Source organism: Sceloporus undulatus, chromosome 9 (genome assembly GCF_019175285.1).
Source record: "Sceloporus undulatus isolate JIND9_A2432 ecotype Alabama chromosome 9, SceUnd_v1.1, whole genome shotgun sequence".
Classification (NCBI taxonomy): domain Eukaryota; kingdom Metazoa; phylum Chordata; class Lepidosauria; order Squamata; family Phrynosomatidae; genus Sceloporus; species Sceloporus undulatus.
Window position 1 is genome coordinate 2,595,042 of NC_056530.1, and position 21,954 is coordinate 2,616,995.

The 21,954-nt window shown below is 41.5% G+C and overlaps 1 protein-coding gene across 1 annotated transcript in view; it reads left to right on the forward strand.

The window, feature by feature from the left end:
• Positions 1 to 21,954, forward strand: part of LOC121915937 (RH-like protein) — a 32,214-nt gene that overhangs the window by 10,000 nt on the left and 260 nt on the right. Inside the window, exons 2-10 of the mRNA XM_042440591.1 lie at positions 559 to 784; positions 3,873 to 4,059; positions 6,202 to 6,352; positions 8,508 to 8,655; positions 15,741 to 15,907; positions 17,251 to 17,388; positions 17,891 to 18,021; positions 19,967 to 20,046; positions 20,411 to 20,484. Of these exons, the coding sequence (XP_042296525.1) occupies positions 637 to 784; positions 3,873 to 4,059; positions 6,202 to 6,352; positions 8,508 to 8,655; positions 15,741 to 15,907; positions 17,251 to 17,388; positions 17,891 to 18,021; positions 19,967 to 20,046; positions 20,411 to 20,484 (1,224 nt within the window). The 5' untranslated portion in view covers positions 559 to 636. The remainder of the gene's footprint in view (positions 1 to 558; positions 785 to 3,872; positions 4,060 to 6,201; positions 6,353 to 8,507; positions 8,656 to 15,740; positions 15,908 to 17,250; positions 17,389 to 17,890; positions 18,022 to 19,966; positions 20,047 to 20,410; positions 20,485 to 21,954) is intronic.

Here is a 21,954-nt window from a genome sequence, read left to right on the forward strand (position 1 = left end):
GACCAACTGCTATTTACATGTAGAGATATCTTGTAGCATGTTTGAGATTAACTGAAAAAAAGGAGAAGTTGGCAGCATGAGCTTTCATAGACTTCAGTCTACTTCCTCAGATGCAGTGGTGGCACTGTTATCTCCTTGGAGGATGAATCATACTTCCAGATAATTCACCCAGTACCAGAGCTTGGAAATGTGACATTTGGGGCTCTGACTACCAGAATCCCAGACAACATGGTCACTGTGTCTGAGCTAAGGAGTTGTTGGAAATGTATTCCCAAGCACTGCTACTTTACTTTGAGACTGACCAGGAACCACTGGCACATGCAAATTGTCCAAGGTTAGGACATTTCCCCAAGAGTTGCAGCTCTGTTAACCACCCCATTCTGGCACAACTCTCTCCCATGACACTACATCACAAGTCTGCTCAACAGCAGCCAAGCATCGGTCATTGCAATTTGACCTGCTGTTCTGGGTTTCCTTAGATAAGGATTCTATGCCGTCTGGGATCTCTTATCATATTCAAACTGTGTGTGCTGTCTCTCACACTCTCTTTTCTTCTAGTTGGGGCTTGTAGAACATTTCAACAGTAGCAAAAATATTAATGCCTACTTGTCTTTAATGGTGAAGTGAACAAAGAAAATGGCTTCCCAGTATCCTCCAAGTCTCCAAATTCGTCTGCCTGTCCTCATACTCTTTTTGGAAACTACTTTCATCCTGATATTTTGCTTCTGTTTTTCCTATGACCGTGACCCTCAGAATCTTCAAAAAGACCTTACTGTCTACCCAGGTATGTTTGCCTACTGTCAGAGCTGTAGATTTTATTATGTTATATTGGTACATGTGGCAAATTTTTCTCTGGTTCAGGAGACTGTGTCTGAGGTCTCTCCGTGGCACTTCAGGTGTGGTGGTGCCTGCAGTTTCCCAAAATGTGAGAAACTCAGTTACACCTATTTATGGTTGCAGAAGCAATTTTAGCATTTTGGGTGTCAGATTTGTAGCTCAGTACTTGCTTTGCAGAAGGAAACCCGCAGCTTCAGTTTTTGACATCTCCAGGTAGGGATGTAAAAGACCTCTGTCTGAAACTCTGGACAACCAGTTCCAATTACAGTTGTAGAGTTATTACACAGCTAGAAGAAACAAAGTTGGGAGATTTAGTTAGGGCAGGGCCTTCTCCATTGTGGCACCTTGTGTGTGGAATGATCTCCCCATCGGGGGGGAAATGGTGAGGTGGTCTTCTGCTGTCAGTTAAAATGTATTTTCCTATTATTTAGATTGTAATTTATTCCTGGCTTGGAATTATTTACTATTAATTAATTGTTTTACTATCCTTATTAGGGTGGGGGTTTTTTGGTCACTGTTTTATTATTTATAGTCATCAGATTTATTTTACATTCTTCTTAATACAAATATAATTGGTATTATTTTGAATATTTAAAAGAATAATGGAAAGGTTCTTCAATAGAGATGTGATCCTTTGTTAAATAATTGGCCCAGGCTTCCACAAGCTGTAGGTTATATAACCTTGGCAGGGTGATGAGCTAAGTCAGTCTGGGGGTGCATCTACACTGTAGAAATAGTGCGGTTTGACATCACTTTAAGTGATGTAGCTCTATTCTATGGAATCTTGGGAGTTATAGTTTTACAAGCCTTCTCTGCCAAAGAATGCTGGTGCTTCAGAAAAGTACAAAACCCAGGAATCTGTAAGATGGAGCCAAGGCAGTTAAACTGGCATCAAACTGCAATATTTCTACAGTGTATATGCACTCTCGGACAGGTTAGGCCCCAGGTCTCCCAGTCAATCAGAAGGAGAAAGGGTTGGGGGATAAGGATCATGGAGGTGGTAGCTCATCCTCGTTGCCCAACACTGGCTTCTCCATGCTGTCAAGGCAAGTGGTATTAGAAGTAATAAGAGTCCAACCAATGTTTTGAATTCCTATAGAAGCCAAGGCACTGTGAGAAGGGGACTGGGGAAATTGCCTGTGCTTAGATCCAGCAGGCATTCAAAATAATGGCCAGGCACACTTTGGTCCCAATCCCGCCTGTCTCAGGAGCATGTGAGTGCCTTTTAAAGGAGCTGCTATTGCTGCTGTTTCCTCCTTCCATGGTCGAGAGCATGAGGGCAGAGATAGGTAGGTGTGTGGGTTCACCTGTGCACATTCATGGAGGGTTGCAGGAGGATAGTGGTAGTAGCACTGGACTGGAATGCAAAAGTAGCAGGGGATGCTGGGGGTTATTTCTGCTTGGTGCTCCATCAGTGGTAATGAATCTTAAATTATGGACAAGAGAGTCATACTTAGGAATGGGGTTGGGAAGAGGAGTGGAACTCTCCATCTTTCCTCTGTCTGGTGCTCCCCAAATTTGATTTGTCTAAAGAAAGCAACAACAGTGCATCCTTCCACGCAACAGCTTTTGGTATTAGGACTTGCAAAGTCCCCCAAGCCAGCATTTTCTTCTTGGGTTGGATAATTACCAAGTTTTTGCCAAACTATTACCAACAAATGAGTACCATACATTTTAAACAATATTACTGTATATACTCATGTATAAGTCTAGAAATGTAGGTAAAAAAATTGACCCCAAAAAACTGAGTCGACTTATCCATGGGTCATTGTAGTCTTATTTAAAAGAAGGAACCATCCCCTGGTGAAAAGCAAGAAGAGTATCATCTGTCCTGGAAGCAATGACCCCCTCTACTCTTTCATACATCCAGCCTTAAGAGTAAGCACAAAGAGTGATGTCTGCTGGAATTTTGTAAGTTCTTTGATATTGTTTTGCTTTGTTTAATCCTTTAGATCCTTTGCTATATGCCCCTAAATTTTACCCTCGACTTAATCACAGGTCATAGCAAAATCCATAATTTTGGCCCCCAAATGTGACCTTGACTTATACATGAGGTCGACTTATACTTGAGTATATACGGTATGTTGATTGTGAATGATCCAGATTTCCAACTTTCCTTTTAAGAAACTATTTCTCTGAAAGAGGACTGCTAAATATGATAATGCCTACTTACAAAAGTCCAGGTTGGGGTACAATATCTTCTGAAAGCCTTTAGGTTGTTGGCAATATGCTGCCTTGAGAGAAGTGTCCAGACAGAGCCACAGAACTGCTTCCACACGAATGCCTTTTAACAGAGGCACTACTTTTCTTCTACCAGCTTGAAGCTGATTTTAAAATGTCATTTCAGATAACACTGAACCCAGCAATGTCCTTTCCAATGACAATTTTTCCCCCTAAAATATTTGTTCAACTGTAAAATCCCATTCATCGATGGATTCCTGTAATTTTAATTAGAAGCTTACAGAATTATCGAAGAGTAGATATGAGAGTTAGCAGGAAAGTTTTTTTAAAATCTAGTTCGGTTGCATTTACTTTAGAAGGGGCAAATTAACTATGATTCTATATTAAATTGGCATTTAAATTTAACTGTGTCAGTTAAAAGCCTTGGAAAGATTTAACATGCCATCTATGATTTATTTCCACTTCCCACCTGCAACCTCTGTTTTATGCTTCACAGAGAAGGAAACAGTCACTTTTGAAACCCCCATTTCTTGTCCACTCTACTAAAACTTTTTCATTTACTTCCCCTCCCTACCTTATAATCTCAACCTCTTACCCTACTCTTTCTTTGGCTTACTGATTACAGGTATTTGATTGAAGTTTAAAAGGCAATTTAACATGCATATAATAGTACATTTCTCTCCTTCTGCCATAAATGCAATTAAGTTAGATGTTTGCTGACTGACAGTGAACTAAACATATTGGCCTTTTCTAGTAACATTCCTGTGTTTGGTCATTGTGTTACGCTTCCGTCACATGAACGTTTAGACCTGAATCCTGCTATCTGTGCCTCATCAATGTTCTCTACTACACAGCATTTCAAGATGTCAATGTCATGGTGATTCTTGGCTTCTCCTTCCTCCTGGTCTTTCTGAAGAGGTATGGCTTCAGCAGCACTGGATTCAGCCTCTGTCTTGCTGCCCTTGGAGTGCAGTGGGCTGTGATTGTGAATGGACTCCTCTTCCATTTCTCAGATGGGGCAGTGAAGATAAACCTACAAAGGTAGTTAACATACTTTTTAATACCATTATTACTAGAATTCCCAGATTGGGCTGTCACAATTGGTTGGCCCCTCTTCTCTGGTCCTCAAAGCAAGGGGGAAGAACCTCAGAGCAAGAGCACTGTCTTGAAAGTATATGCATTTTCTCTCATTTACAGTCACCCTCCATATTTGTGGCTTTGATATTTGCGGATTTGGTTATTCACAGATTTCATTAATATGTTCTCTCTAGGACTGTCTGGGTCTTCCAGTGCAACTCTGTGGTCAACTTTAACCAAAAGTTGCACTGAAAGACCATTTGTAGCTACTCCAGTGCCATTCTATGGTCAGTGTATGTTGGACATTGACCACAGAGTAGCACAGGAGGACCTAGAGATTCCTGGAGAGGTGTCCTTTCAGGTAAAAAAGTGTTTTTGTTATTTGTGGTTTTTCCATATTCACGGGGGTCTTGTTCCCCTAACCCTAGCGAATATGGAGGGACAACTGTATTAGTTTTTTTAAACGAATGGCATACTGTACAAGTATGATTGATGCTTAATGTATTGTGTTTAATGACATCTTGAGGGTCTACACACCATGACATCTCATGGAACTTTCCCAAGGTATCAGCTTTTGACCCTGAACTCCCAGAGCCTGGGATGGTTCTAACCTCGCAACCTTTTCTAAAAAACAAAACAAAACAAAAAAAATGATGGGGTTCCCAGTTGTTTTAAAACAGGGGTGGGGAGAAATGTGGACTATGGACTGCAAGTTCTCCCCAACTCCCATCTTTCAGGACCTGAAATCCCTACTAGTCTCCCTAGCCACCCCTTTTTTAAAATTGAATGATCTTTGGATGATTTTTGCCTGAAACATGCCAAAACTGTACAAAACACACTCAAATGGCCTCCCACCACCCAGAACTCACCCCCCCCCCCATGCTGCTATTTTCCCCTCCACTGGTTTGGGGAATTTGTCCCATCCCCCTATGTAGCTCCTGAGTCTTGTTTTAAAGAGTGATTGTCACATCTACATTTTGAAAGCTTGGGACTCACAGCAGTGTTACGTTTAACTAATTCAGACTCTGGACACCATGGTCTTATTATCCCTCAACCATCCAATGACAGCATGCATTGGTTCATTTATGTCGAAAGGCCCTATGGAGGTGTGTAACATAAAAGTCAAGGGTACTTGTGTTCCCCAACTATTCCACTATAATTAGATGACATGGTGGCGAATCAGGTGATAGAATGCAACCTCAAAGAGGTTGAGGAGGAGGGAGTCCAATGGGGTACTTTGTCCAGAGGAAATTGCCTGCACATGGTTTAGATGGCTAGGTATTAACTCAAAATGTGGCAGTCAGTCCTGCTTCATCTGGAGCCTTCTGCTCATTCTGCAACTTGGATCCTCAATGTCTTCCCCTGTCCTGATGATTCCCTGAACAGCACAGCCCTACCAACAATTGACCCTTGAAACCAAGCCATTCCTTTGAAACATTGACACAATGAAACATTGCTTCCTTCTTGTCCAGTCTTTCCATGCTCCACTTTTTCAAAAGTGTTTAGTGGGCTTCTACTTTAGAAAAGGTTCTGGGACTTCTCTTTGAAGGAAGGAAACATAGCAGTGGAAGCTCAAGGTCTAAATATCAGAATCTATCAGGGACATTCCTTATAGTCACCTTTGGTGAATCATGGGGTTCTTGCAGATGACGATTGACTGTGCCATTGATTGGTCACATTTACATCATTTATGGAATGCTGAGCTTCTGCATTTCTGATGACACTGTAACCTGCTTAAGAGTGGAAGAGCAGACTTGTGGTGCCTTTTAAAATTAAACCAACTTATGTCAGATTACGCTTTTCTGGCAACATTCCACTTCTTTGGGACTTCATCACACAACTTTTAAACTGCCATGCAACTTAGATAATAGCACCTTTGTCCATACCTGCGTGGTTAGCCCATACTTTGCCATTCACAGCTAGTTGCAGGCCCTCTTTCTCTGAGGAATGAAGAGGGAACACAGTCTGTCCATAAAAACTGAAGGGAGCAACATCACAAGAGCCATAGAGAACATGGATATAAGCTGCTTATATGGCTTCTGGGTTCCATAGAGATGCTACTGTTTATTATATTTCTTTCTTTTCCCCTTCCTTCCTTCTCCAAAGCATCCTGGAAGCCCTCATGACTGTAACCACGGTCCTGATTTCAGCTGGGGCAATTCTTGGCAAAGTCAACCTGATGCAGTTGATCTGGATGGCCATGGTAGAAGTGACAGTCTTTGCTGTGAACAGATGGGTGGCTGTGGATATCCTGCAGGTACAATTGACTTCTTTGCCAGAGTCTGGCAAAGTTACTTTTTTCAGAGTGCAGTTTCCAGAATCCAGCATGCTAAAATGATGGGATGCAGGGAGTTGATGTCCAGAAAAAGACACTTTGCCAAAGTACTTCTGAGATAATGGCAGGGCATAGAAAGCCATTCAGCAGAAGCAGCACTCTTACCTTTCCAAAGGTACCTTACCTTTTCTTCTGAGAAAGATGTCCATTTTTGTGGTTTTATGTTATGTGCAGCTTCCCTGGCTTTTCACTCTACATTTCCTTAACTGACAGTTTCAGTACAGTATTTTCCACAGTCACTCTTCCACTGTGTTAAGAGAGGTGCCAACCCTTGGTGCCTTTTATAATGAACTCTACATAAAAATTTTTTTGCTAGTTTGAACCAAAAGTCCTTCTAATGCAGCTTCCTCTTTCGCACCAGGGGAGCAACCAGTTGGAAGTCTGCAAGCAGAATATGAAGTCAACTAACAACTCTCTCTTTCTGCTGCTCCCCAGGAGGCAGAATTTGATGGCTTACTGTCTCTGAACCATGGAGGGTCTATTTAACTGTTGTACTATTGATAGACCTTCTGCCTTTCTTGAATTTGCCTGATCCATTTGTCCTGCAACAGTCTTTACCAAGCTTTATTGTTGTGTGCTGTCAAGTCGTTTTTGATTTTTAACAACCCTAAGGCAAGCATGGGGTTTTCTTGGTAGAATTTATTCAGAGGGGGTTTGTTATTGGCATCCTATGAGGCTGAGGGAGTGTAACTTACCCAAAGTCACCCAGTGGGTTTCCATGACCAAGCCAGGTTTTGAACCCTGGTCTCCAGAGTCATAGCCCAGTGCTCAAACCACTACATCACACTGGCTTCCACCCTGGCAGCATCCAAATGTACCCTCTAGGACACTTCAAAGCTGGTTGGGAATGATGGTGATTGTAAACCAGTACAGAGGCCTCCAATTTGGAGAAGACTGTTCTGTATCAGCCATTTTCTTTGAGGATGCATCTACACTGTAGAAATAATGCAGTTCAATGCCACTTTAGCAGCCATAGCTTAACCCCACAGCATCCTGAGATGTGTAGTTTAGTGAGGCACCAAGCACTCTTTGACAGAGACAGGGCAAAAGACTTGTAAAACTAAACATCCCAGAATTCCATACAGTGGAGCTACAGCACTTAAAGTGGCATCAAACGGTGTTATTTCTACAGTATAGATGCACCCTGAGTGTTTATTCTTATGTAGCAAAAACAGCACTGTGATCTTTTTGTAAGACAGTTCCCAGACTTCTCCACAATTGTTTTGCCCAGGACTACTACTTGTCAGTTGCCTCCCATACACCATCTGCCTTTTTTTTGTTTGTTTGTTTGTTTGCTTGCCATTTTAGAAACCTGGTAAATGAAATCCCTGAGAAACATCACCACTGGTGGGGAATATGGCAAGGCAAAAAGATTGTCAAGTTGCACCCTGTCTCCAGTTAAGCCCTGCACAAAAATATAGCCTCTCCACCTTTTTTGCACCACTATGGAAAAAGCTATACTAGCCAAAATTACTGTCTTTGTCAGTCACTGCATCTGATGCCTTAGGCTGCATGTACACTGCGCAATTTGAAACCACATTAACTGCAGTGGTTCCATGTTATGAAATGCTGGGATTTGTAGTTTTGTGAAATATTTCACAGTCTTCATCAGAAAGCTCTGTTGTAACAATACACTACAAATCCCAGGATTTGATAGGATGGAGCCATGGCAGTTGAAGCAGTGTAAAACCGCATTAATTCGGCAATATGGCAGCATCAATAGGCAGTCCTTACTATTCCTAATTAGTTACAATATGTACTAAGTAGTGGTCCAGGTAGGCATTTATAAAGTAGAACAGATTTCACCCTTGCAGCTTCAGTCACCTACCCACACATTAGCACAAAGTACACCCCCACCCAGCAATATTGAACCATTTCCTGTATTGCTATGTATATGTATTATCCTATTATTTCTTAGATTGTACTCCATAGGCAGGTTTACTCTTTTATATTTATTGTTTTTATGTACAGTGCTGTGCAAATCTACAGCACTATATATATTAATAATAATAATAATAATAACAACAACAACAACAATATCTGAAATAGCATATATATTTTTTGTCGTTATCCATAGGTTAAAAGCCATGTGAGCTTGATGCATGTACATTTATTTGGGGCCTACTTTGGCATTATGGTCTCTTGGAAGCTCTACCATTCCTCTCTGAACTCAAGAGTTGAGAAGGAACGATCAAAGCCAATTTCGGATATTTTTACAATGCTAGGTAAGTCTTTTGGTTAGTCTCCTAAAGCCAGGATGAGAAATCACAAAACAATATTTTTATACTAGACCTGAAACAATTATGTTGTCAGAAATCCCTCCAGCAGATTTTGTGGTGAACTGAGTTCAAGTGCAAAAGCAGTTTAAACTCAATTAACTCAGCAAGGAGTAAAGGAGAGGAGGGGGCTAAAATCTCCCCTTTCCAGTCAGTTCAGGCAAAAGCAAACTGCTGCAGTTTTTCCTACCTTGTGTGTTCTCCCTCATTAATACATTTTCCTGTCTTGACCACACTCTGGTGTTGCTCGGCCATGCGTCCCTGTGAAACATTGGAGTGTATGGCAGTGGGCTGCATCATGATTTACATAGCTTTGGCATTTGCTATAGCTCTCTTTGGAAAAGAGGAGAGAAAAGAAATGCATAGTACATAAAAGTCCTGTTTTTGATTGCTTGTGTCAAAGCAATACATTTATCACAGGACTATAGCTGCATGTTTCACTGCCTAGGGAAGGGGAGATAATTAGGCATGGAGAAACGGTGGTGGAGCCCCCTGAGCTATTTTTCTGAGCCAAAAGGGAAAAAAGTCATTCTACCTGACTGTTTGCTTTTGTATGTAGTTTGCTCATTTTCTCTGATCCATCAAGAGGTTATTAAAACCTCATTATCATTGTGTGAAATTTTGTTACAAACTTGTGTTTGAAAAACACATAGAAAGAGTGGAAGGATTGCAAAAAGAGAACCATAATCAACCTGAGGGGAAATGTAGCAGATGATGCAGTAGGGGAAATGAGCATAGAATGGGTAAAAAGGTAGTACAGGAATACCTGACTACTCTAAATGAATTCAGGTCTCCAGGGCCAGATGAACTTCATCCAAGGGTATTAAAAGAGCTGGCAGAAGTCATCTCAGAACCACTAGCAATTATCTTTGAGATGTCTGGAGAACAGGAGAAGTCCCAGCAGACTGGAGGGCAAATGTTGTCCCCATCTTCAAAAAGGAACTGTAAGAGCTGTTCGACAATGGAATGTGCTGTCTTGAAGTGTGGTGGAGTCTCCTCCTTTGGAGGTTTTATAAACAGAGGCTGGAGTTCCGTATTTCAGGAATGCTTTAATTGTGTCTTCCTGTGGGGCAAGGGGTTGGACTGGATGGTCCTTGGGGTCTATTCCAACTACCTGATTCTTTGATTCTTTGAACTTCTGTTGCTAGCATTTCCAGATGCAGTATCTGAGCCAGAGATCAGTTCCTTTTACTTGCTGATAGACAAGCAGGTGACATAACAGTGCACTTTGCTGTGGTTGTTCTCTGTTTACCTCCCATCCCTGTAATAAATTACCAGCAGCCTGCACCTTTTGTTTCCTTTGAACATGGCATGCAGCGGGAGATCCTGTAACATATCTCCTTGACCCAACTCTTGTTTTGTTATGCATTAGATGATGGATAGACTAGACCCAGAATATAAATTATATACATAGTTGTGTGTATGTGGGGGGGGGGGGCACCCAAAGCAAAGTTGGTAAACAATAGCAATTTCCTTGCTTCACTTCTGGTATGTAGGAATAGATTGCTAGATTGAAAGCAGAAATCCAAAGTTTAGCCATGTTAGCCTGGAAAATCACTATGCAAAGAGATCTTGTGGAAGCTTTGAGACTAACTGAAAGAAACATTCATCTGAGGAACTAGCTAGAAGTCTACGAAAATCAAACGCAGCAAATGGTGCCTTCTTACAGTTGTTGTGTGTCTTGAAATCCCAACATAAAAAACAGGGATAATAAATAAATACATACATACATAAATACAAGGATTGAGAACTACTGGAGGTGCCATTTTCCATCTACCAGTGAGTGCAACACAATGTGTGAAAAACAGTCTTCTCAGGTATGGCATCCTAGTTGTGAAAGGCCTTCTCCTTCGACTCTATGGCAGCAATTCCAAAAGTGGGTGCTCCGAAAGTGGGGGCTGTGAAAAGGGGGTGGTGGAGGGGACTTCAGTGAAAGTAATGGTGTGCAAGAATGACAAGGGGAACCAGTGGCCTTTAAGACTATGGTAGGGATGAGGGCTGCATGAAATGTGACTTTTCAGGGTCCCTTAAAACCACTGTGCAGCCTCATTGATTGCTTTGTGTGATGGTGTCTCCTACTCCACCTGCCCACACAAACTCACTCTTGCAGCACAATTTAGGGACAAACTGACTGGAGCCTCTTTGCTGCAAGGTTGGCACAGGTGAGAACCTTCTCGGTTGCTGTTCAGTTGTTGCTTCCAGGGTGACTGGATGCAAAGGGAAGCAGCAAATAAGCAGCCAGTGGAGCAGTGACTGAGAAGCCTCTCACCTGCACTAGCCTTTGCCACAAGACCCACATGGGTGAGAGGCTTCTTGGTTGCTGCTCCCACGGATTTAAAGGGAGCGGCGTTCAAAGTTGGTTGTTTTGCAGTAGAACAGTAGATCAAATATCAAGAAATATTCATTAGGGATGGTAGGGTTGTCGCCCAAGAGGAAAAAGGGTAGTAGGCTGAAAAAGCTTTCTGACCACTGCCCTAAGGCATAGAGACCCAAATAGATCCCAACATCTGACGCAGGGAGCCAAGGGGGGTGAGATCAGGGTGATCTTCCACACCAGAGCAATTCAGATTGAAATTGAAGTGAGCTTGGAAACAATTTTTGTGAATTTGCTTGTTACCGAATTCACAATAATCAGGAGTCACTTTGGACTGGCTTTGGATCTGACTTGGAAGTACTCCCCATAGAAAGCAATCACGTGTAATAATGTATCACATTTTAACATGAATTTGCATGGTTGGACCAGGAGTGACTCTGGATTGGAGCTGCAAAACTCCTCGTCTGATAAGAGCCATTGTCTTCATTTCATCCTCAGGTTAAAAAAATTGCTTTTTATGAAAACCTTTGGGGATCCTACAATGTTATCTGATTTGTACATGTTCCATACCCTCCAATGATTCCAGTTTGGCAGGGACTGTCCCAATTGATCCTCTGTTGTACCACTTTTTCAGCTGCTTTTAAAACATCCCAGTTTCTTTAAACTCCTGCATAAGTCCATCTTAACACCATTGCAGCTTGCTCCTTTGGTCATTGTAGAGGTCAGAATTCAATAATACCCAACCAGTGACCAAAATCTCCCACCCTCCAAAATAGCTTTCTCAGCTGCAGCTGCCCAAGGAGAACGGTGGTCGATGGGAGGCTGTAATATCCAGTGTGGTGTAGTGGTCTGAGCATTGGACTAAAACTCTGGAGATCTGGGTTCAGTTCTGTGCTCATTCATGGAAACTCACTGGGTGATCTTGTACAAGTCACACACACTCAGCCTCAGAAAAACCCATGGCCTTAGGGTCTCCATAAGTCAGAAACCACTTGAAGGCATGCAACAACAACGATAGCTATGTTTCCTGATGCAGCAGCACAGCAAGTGTGTTTTTGTGTGTCATTTCCCCCTAATATATATCCCACAGCAAGCAAGCAAGCAATAGAAATCCTGCATTTGAGCTAGGAACCTTGTAGCTTTTGACATGAAAGCATGAGATTTATGTCCTTAAACGATGTGCTGCGAACACACAGAAGAGTGTGGGAGTAACAATGTTAAATTTAAAGAAGGGGGGGGGAGGAAAAGGGAGGATTCAACCTACGCATCATTTTTGCTTTTAAATTCATTAAATTTAAAGAATTTAAAAGAAAAAAGATATGTAGATTGAATCCTCCCCTTTCCAATATCTTTCCTTTTTTCCCTAGCTCCTACCTTCTGAGTGTTTCCTCACTACTACCAGGTCCATTTCTGGTAATGGGGCTACTAACTGGAAGGAAAAGCAGTGGGGGAGAGGGGCGGTAGTGAAGCAAGCCCCAGTTTGGGGAAGAAACATTTGACGTTCCATTGATGCATGCCCTCTTTTCATCTTAAAAATTGGATTAGATCTGAAAAATTGGGAGATTTGCTGCCTAGCTGTTTGGGAGAATTGGTTGTGTTTGGCCTTGGAGCCCTCTGCAGGCAGAAGAGAAAAATATGTGTATGAAGCATCAAGCCTAGATCATAGGCAGCATGTATTGGCCACCCCCAACAGCACAAACCCAGAACAGCCATGTGCTCTACTTTGTGGAGGGCAGTCTGTTTATAGTACAACCAAGGAACAGTCATATTTTATAATGGCTTCATTGGAAGGTGTCCTTGATTAAAAGAACAGTCCAATCTGAGTCTGATTTGGTTTGCAGTGATTCCCAAACTTTAGTTTTCCAGGAGTTTTTTTTTTTGCTTGAGCTCTCAGAATTCCTCACAGTTGGCCAAGCTGGCTGGGGCTTCTGGGAGCTGTAGTCAAAAACAGCTGGAGGATCAAAGTTTGGGGACCATTGGGTTAACACCTGGACCACAGATTGAGCAGGTACACCTGTCACCTGGTCACAGTCTCTCCCACTATAGTGAGCATTTATGCATGCAGATTAATATATGTAGAGATGTTGTAGTTTGGTTTTTTGCACCTATTCCTATAAATTAGCATATTGAGTATTGGTGGTGGGAGTTGCTTCCCTCCCCCATATTTATGCACTTTTGATTGTGACTATAGAACAGCTAACAAGGTGAGCACTATGAAGCCTGTAAAATTGCTTGAGCCTACAAAATATAAAACCCCCTGCTGCCTTACATCCTGCTTTTGCTGGGCCAACAGAATAGGCTATAGAACAAGGATGGGCAAAGTGCAGCTCACGAGGTGCTTGTGGCCTCCAGGGGCCCCCAGGGGTCAATAATATTTTTTTTGCACTCCCCCTCCTCCAAAAAGTGCCCATAATGTCTCTGGGGGATGTAGATGGCATTTCCACAATGTTTGAAATGCCCCTGGATCTGCAAGATTCACTATGAAATTTGGCAAATAAATAAATAAATAAATAAATTGGCCTCAGAATACTGTACCTCAAAATGTCTCATTTGCCCCTCTTGTGCAATTGGACAGCTTGTGTGGTGCCCCCCTGTGCATTGCCATAATTCTCTAGTGCAGTTGCATAGTGTTAGCAATGTAGCTCCATCATTATAAATTTATGCCCAACACTTTAGTCTTTCTGTGACTGATACTTTAAAATCCATCACTTTGGTAAGTTGCAATGTAATAAATTAAATTAAAAAAAATAAAAATAAAAAATGTAGGTGTAAAATATTTTCCCATTGAATATAAAACATAAACATTAAAGACAGACCATACCATTGACCTATATGATTACACTTTACTTGTAACCATGTATTTTCATACAGATGTCAGTTAAGTCTTGTTGTTGTTGTGTGCCTTCAAGTAATTTCTGACTTATGGTGGCCCTAATGTGAACATTAACACGCCTTTGTAAGCATTCATGGTCTTAAATTTATTCTACAGTATGCTTCAAGGAATAAGGTCAAGCACCAGCTTAAAGTAGGCCATGTAAAGGCCATCACTAATTGAACCAGTGTATTTATCTACCGGATGATGCAGGATAACACCCTGATCTATGGCTGATCATCCTCTTTTGAACCTCATGTGTTCATCCTCTAAGATGTAATTCAGTAATTTCTCAGGCAGGTGGCTCACATAGTCTTTTACTAACAATGCACAGTAGCCAGGGAGGTATTTAGTGGGATCGGAATTATTTCCTTTTTATAAAAAGGGATAATGAAGACCTGATGCTAATTGTCCAGAACACATACTGTACAATTGATTAGTATAAACAATGCTGAAAGGACTCTAGCCTACCACTCTCCATTGGCATTAAGCAGGCCTAAAGGGATAATATAATCTCCAGGAGCTTTGCCAGTTTTTAACTGCAGAATAAGTTCATTAGGTTCCAAAATAGAAGCAGGTGCCTACTCACTCAGGGAACCTGTCCAAATGAGCCACCTGAAACCTGCAGGCATCTGTCCCACTGCATAATTGCCTTGCAAATCTGCTTCCCGTTTATGTATTACCTGAAAAATAAAGGAATCCAGTCTGGATTCATGGTTGTGTAAATCCCCCCACTGCTACCTTCCCAAAGGCAGCTGAATCACTTGTCTTTGATGGAGTAATTAACTGCTGTCAAATCTGTCTCTAAGAAGGTAGCTTTTTGATTCTCTTTCAGCTCAAGTCAATCCTTAGGGAGTACTGTCTTATTCTGTCCCCTAAAAGATCTATATTTCCCAACTAGAAATTTTTTGTAACAATATATTCTCCAGTGAACCAGTGCTTAGAGTTTTGGATGTGAACATAACATCTAATCTGGGTTTCTCAAACAACGTTCTCTGGGACCCTACGGTCCCATGATAGGTTGCTAGAGATTCCATAAGAGATTGTGACTGAAAATGAAGACATTTTTTTCTCAGCTGTAGATATAATCATTTTTATTTTAGGTTTCCTGAAACCTAAAAAGTATTTCAAGAGTTCCTGCAGGGTAAAAAGGTTGAGAAAGTCTGGAACATCAATAATGCTTACTTCATGCTTTGTGGACATGGGCAGATTATCTAACCTGGAGATGGCAATTAAAATGAAGAACTGGCATCACTAGGATTGGCTTTCCCCAATGTGGTAACTCATGGAATCACCCCCTCATTTATCTCTTCCAATTCCACACTATACATAATCCTTAGTCTTGTTTTGTGTACTAATGTTACTCATCAGTCGTAATTTGTCATATTATCACTGAATGTAATGGCAACAGTTGTGACATAAACAACTAGGAAAATTAAAATTATACCTTTAAATTATGTTCAGCCTAAATGTATTTACATGTACATAGTTTTATGGAGTTAAAGTAAAGATTTGGTAAGATGTGGTGTTTTTAAAGAATTTTAAAAAAGAATAATTTTTTTAAACATTGTTAAATTTTAAAATTTTAATTAAAAAACACACACCTGGGTGTCACACTACTCATACCATCTCATCTTCTGAGCTCCAGTGTTTCATATGGACGCAGGAAAACATCAGAGTCCATTTCTGCCAAAAGGCAGATGTTTGGAGATCAGTGGTGTCACCTCCCCTTAGAGTGTCACCTAGTGCGTTCCATACCTCCTGCACCCCCATAGTGATGCCCCTGAAACCAGGCATCAGGCAGAAGAAAAAAGGAACTAACAATTGTAATTTGGGGTGGGTTTCCAGGTACTCTTTTCCTCTGGACGTTCTGGCCCAGCTTCAATTCTGTGTTGATAACAGATGCAAAGGAGAAATGGGTTGCTGTGTACAATACCTATTTTGCAGTTGCTGCAAGTGCCATTATTGCCTCTTCACTCTCCGTGGCTACCAACAGAAACGGAAAGCTCAGCATGGTGAGACATCAGTTTTAATTGGTGGGGGGCTCTTCTCCTCAAAACAGAGTGCTGAATATTGAAGAGAGGCTCTTGCTTCTGAAGAGGTCCTCTTCTTATCAGTGGCACAAACAGGCCAAGAGCCCTGTTAGGTTCAGATCCAGGGCCCCATGTGCCGACAACATGGCTTTTTTAAAAATGACAAAGTCTACGAGAGAACAAGAGATGGAGAAAGTGAACTGGGGAGGGAAGAGGTGAGAGAGTGAGAGCGCACAAGTGAGTGAGATATCACAAGAATGGGATGAGAGGGAAAATCTAGGGAGATGTTACTTGAATTCCAGAGTGGCAATAGGGGATCTAGGAGTCCAAGTAGACGATTAGTTGAACATGAGTCAACAGTGTGATGCGGCAGCTAAAAAGGCCAATGCAATTTTAGGCTGCATCAATAAAAGTATAGTGTCTAGATCAAGAGAAGTAATAGTGCCGCTGTATTCTGCTCTGGTCAGGCCCCACCTGGAATATTGTGTCCAGTTCTGGGCACCACAATTCAAAAAGGACATTGAGAAACTGGAGCGTGTCCAAAGGAGGGCGACAAAAATGGTGAAGAGTCTGGAAACCATGCCCTATGAGGAACGACTTAGGGAGCTGGGGATGTTTAGCCTGGAGAAAAGAAGGTTAAGAGGTGATATGATAGCCCTGTTTAAATATTTGAAGGGATGTCATATTGAGGAGGGAGCAAGCTTGTTTTCTGCTGCTCCAGAGAACAGGACCAGGAGCAATGGATGCAAGCTACAGGAAAAGAGATTCCACCTCAACATTAGGAGGAACTTCCTGACAGTAAGGGCTGTTCGACAGTGGAACAAACTCCCTCATAGTGTGGTGGAGTCTCCTTCTTTGGAGGTCTTTAAACAGAGGCTGGATGGCCATCTGTCAGGGATGCTTTGATTGAGATTTCCTGCATGGCAGAATGGGGTTGGACTGGATGGTCCTTGTGGTCTCTTCCTACTCTACAATTCTATGATTCTATGAATAATTAACTTCATGAGGGCCAGAAGCAGGTATGTGGTCAAGATCCAAGGTAGCAGCGACTGGGGGAAATAGCATAGATGTTAAGACAATGTTTTCATATGGAAGATCAGACTAATTGTTTTGCTTTTGCCTTCCTAAGAATGAGATCTTTTTGTTTCTCAGGGGCTGGAACCTAGATAGTGTCACTGTCTATCTGTCTGAGGGCTTCTCTGGGCACTGCTGTCCAGAAAGGAAACTTTTCCAAATATTTATACAGACCCATGGATGTATATCTAGCAATAAGTCATTAGTCAAGTTCCCTTATTTCTTTACTTTGTCTTTTCTTTGCTCACCAGGCTCACATCCAGAATGCTACATTGGCAGGTGGGGTTGCTCTTGGTTTCTCAGCTTCCATCATCCAGTACCCTTGGATTGCAATGACTTTGGGTCTGACAGCTGGAGCATTCTCTGTGCTTGGGTTTGCCATTCTAAAGGTAAATGGTCCCCATTTTGAATTGTTCTGATTCTGATTATGAACAAGGAAAAGACTGTACATGCTAATTGGAATCTTGTTGGTGGCATAAAAAGGTAAATGTAAAGGTTTCCCCTTTGACAAGGTTGTTAAGTCATATCTGACTGTAGGAGGTGGTGCTTATCTCCGTTACTAAGCCAAGGAGCCAGTGTTGTCAAAGACGACTCTATGGCCAATTTTAAAAGATATGTCTAAGATGCTGAGCCTATTTTAGGAATAAAGTTTGGCAACTTGAATAGTTCCTTTAAAGTTCAAACTAAAACCCAAAACAGATGCATTTCCCTGTTAACATGAAAACCATCAGCTTCTGCCGATGGTGTCTTTCAACAGTCTACATTTCCAGGTCATCATGGGCCACCCACAATCTGTACAACCAGCCCCATTCCTTTAGACAGACAGCTTCTGTTAAACACTTAACTTTTGTGTCTCTTTGTTTTTCACATGTTCCTTTCCATTGTCTCCAGGAACGCCTAGATCCAGCACTGAGGATTCATGATACCTGTGGAGTTCATTACACATTTGGTTTGCCCAGTTTTCTTGGAGGAATTGTCTACATTATTCTGATTATAATGAACAGTTTGGAGAACCTAACAGTGTAGGTTGAACTTGTTTATTTATATTATCATTGGTTCATCTTATTGAATGCATGTCTCCACAAAGATTAACCCAGCCTTCCACCTCTAAATGCAGGAAATCTACTACTCCAGCACCTTTGATAGGTAAACATGCATCCTATGCTTAAAATCTTCTAAATATGGTGTGCATAAATTTGATTGCCTAATATCCTTTCCCTCTACTTCAGATTAATTGCTCATGAGCAGACAAGATCTAGCATATGACAACAAAGATTAACCCACTGATTTTCAAACTGTCTAGCATCCATAGGTAGCTGATCATTCTAACTGATTCCCATTGATTCTCAGTTTTGCTGGTTTCCTCAAACGATCTGCTATGTGGCTTTGAGATGCTATTTTAAATTTACATACTGCTGTGACACTATATTGGTCATTTCAGAGCACTCTGGGTAGTTTGAAATGGTGGCTTGAGGTAGCCTGCTAATACTGGGATAAGAAGTCCACAAACACAGCAAGAGGGTACTTCGTTGATCCCCCACTCCCCAAGCATAGAGCTGGTCCTGTTCTGGAAAACCGTTTTTCCAAAACATAGAAGTTCCTCAATTTGAAACCAGTAATTGCAGGCAAAAGTCCTTGGGAGACAGGCACTTCTGCAGGAATACTCTAGGACACATTCAGTCCAAATAGATGAAAGAAAAGACCCTACATTCTCAGTCAGTACCTGAAGGGAGTGTGTGCCAAGGATGCCTTGGTACTGGATTTCCACAGCAAATATCAATCAAATATGTAAGAGACCTTTGCTTTTTAGGGAACTATTTTCACACCACAGCTGGTCTTCCAGAAAGGTTTGAAAGCCACTCCTATGGGTTGTAAGGCCTACAAGACAATAAATAACCTGGAGCTGAACTGCCTACGGCTTTAAAGGTCATCATCAGGAGGAGTGCCAGCATGGTATAATGATTTGAGTGTTGGACTGCGACTCTGGAGACCAGGGTTCAATTCTCTGCTCAGATATGGAACCCACTGGATGAGCTTGGGCAAGTCACATGCTCTCAGCCTCAAGTGAAGGCAATAGTAAACCGTCTGTGAACAAATCTTGCCCAGAAAACTGCATGATAGGTTCTCCTTAGGATCGCCATAAGTCAGAAATGACTTGAAAGCACAAAACAACAATTCTCCCTTACAGACCAGCCTGTGCTTTAAGGTCTGCTGAGGGGGGCTTGCTTTCTGTCCCACCTCTCTCACAGGTACATCTGTAGTAACACAGAAGTGGGCCTTCTCAGTGTCTGTCCCCAGGCTCTGTAACTCCCTTCTCAGAGAAATTAGACTGACACCTACCTTCCTTCCTTCCTTCCGTCCGTCCTTCCGTCCTTCCTTCCTTCCTTCCTTTTTGCAGACAAGCATTTTCTATTCTGTCAGGCATTTGATGGGTGATTGTATAAGACTCATCTTACACAATGTGTTGGATATTGCTAATTGTTCTGGTGTGCATGTGTTTTAATGATATATGTTTTTTATTATTTTATTGTGTTTTAACTTTTGCATCTTGTGTATTTTAAACATTTTAAAAACAATGTTGTAAACTTGTTTAAGTCTCAATCTGGGGAAATGAGAGTGAAGTGGAAAATAACTCTGGGACAAATGGAAAATGTATAATACAGGTATATACACCACTGGTGGTTCATGTCTCTCCTGCCAGTAGGGCAGATTTTGGAAAGCTTGAAGGGAACTATTCAAGGTGATGGGTCTATTTGTGGGACAGTTTTCAGCACCTTGAGAGTTCCTCTAAACTCTGCAGTGGATTCACTAGCTCACTGGGGTGGGAGCCACCAACTGCCACTGGTTTGCATAGCACAGATGTGGAATTCTAGTGAGTATGTTGAAATTCCAGCTGTCTTGATACGTTTTCATGTTAGAAATTTTCTGATCTGCAAATTATTAATTTTATGGTATGGACATTTTCAGATTGGGTTATGAAGCTTTGATTGAAAGTGGTGCGCTCAGTCTGAGCATGGCCCTCGGTATGATTGGCGGTCTCATTACAGGTCTGTGTTTGTTGAAAGGACTCTTCTATAGTTTGTTATAGGAATACACTGTTGTATTAAGGACTGTGTGTACTGTACTAAAGAGAGGGTTTGGGAACAACTTCTGGATCAAACCTGGTTGATTTATACTGCTTCAGATCTGCTCAGATTGGGATTGGATTGGCTAAACTTAGATTTGGAGACACTCAGTTGTCTGGATCTAATTAAAGTCAGCCTTTAAATTTCCAATTTAACTGCTTTGAGTTTTATGTTGTACTTCAGTATTGTTATTGTGAGGCATGAGGCACATCTATTATGACACAGCTATACACACAGCAATAAAGAAATCGTTATTACATGATCTTACTTCCACTTTTTTTCTCAGGCGGCTTGTTAACCTGCAAGTTCTGGAAAGCACCTCCTATAACCAAATACTTTGATGATCAAGCTTATTGGGAGGTAAGTTTCAAATGTGTGTTAGATTTTGGTCACTGTGGAGATTAAGAATTATCAGAGCAGAATTTTGGTCAAGAGTCCTTTTGCTTCTCAACAGCCACTCATTCACATGCAGAGTGGAAAACATGAAGCAAAGTGGGCTGTCTTCAGTTTGATCCCTCTGGTAGTGGCAAAGAAAGGAGCTAATACAGCCAAACTGGACTGCCAGGACCATCTTCTTATCATTGACTTGAATTGGTCATCAGCTCTTTTAAGGGAGCTATGGAAATTGAAGTTCTTTTGAAATCAAAAGATCTCTAATGGAAATTTAACATCCTTCCCAAACTATAGAATACTTTCAGTCCAAACTGATGAATGGAAAGAGCCTCCAGAATTATTTAGGGGGGGACATGCCAATTCACTGTTGTAAACTGGATTCTAATAATGTAGGCATATCTTTAAAAAGGTGAATTTGGCCGTGACAACTGAGGTTTTAATGGCAGCTGCATCAGGCAAAATATAGTTGTACCCCTGCCTAAACTGGTTGCCTTACGGTTGCATAATGCTGGGATGTGAATGGTGTGGATCTCCAGATGTTATTGGATTGGAACTTCCAGAGGCTTCAGGCATTGCATTTATGGTATGAAATGATGGGAGCTGCAGTTCAACATTTGGTTGGCTAGCTTTAGATTAGTGCAAAGCGAAATGCAACTTTTTGAAAAAGCATAGTTCAAGAAGAACCATCTATTCTATATTTACCATCTTGTTCTAAACCATTTAGGGCAGGCCCTTGAGAGATGTTCCAAAAGACGTTTTTATTCTGCACGTAATTCCCCCCCCCCCCCGAAAAACCTTTTTATCCATAGATATGTTAGCAACCAGTGTTGTCATAACAGTTCCAAAAACTGTTTGAAAGCTGGTCCTGTGTACACTTACCTGGACATAAATGCTTTTAATCACACACACTAGGATCACACCATATTTTGATATAAGAAAAATACATCTCCACTTGGGATATATCTAAACTTAGGCCAGGATCCAAAGATTGTGGTGTGCCTTCAAGTTGTTTCCAACTTATGATAAACCTATCACAGAGTTTTCTTCGCAAGATTTGTTCAGAGGTGAGTTTGCCATGGCCTGGATGAGAGAATGTGACTTACCCAATGAGTTTCTATGGCCAAGCAGGCATCTGAACCCAGGTCTCCAGTCATAGTCTAGTGCTGAAACCATTACACAGTGCTAATTTCCAAAGAATAAACTGGAGAAAATATCTGAGCACAATCCTGTGATATCTTCTATTAATTGTAGCGTTGCACTGTAAAAATAATCAGGATTGGACTTCTTGCCCAATGCCCAGAACACAAGTTATTTACTTATTAAGTTGCATTGAAAGCAGGAGCTCTCTCCTCTCTAAATACTTTCAGAGTTCCACAAAAGAGGAAACTAGACAGTTGTTAACGTTTTTCTGTTAGATTTCTCATGCTATACTTTGTT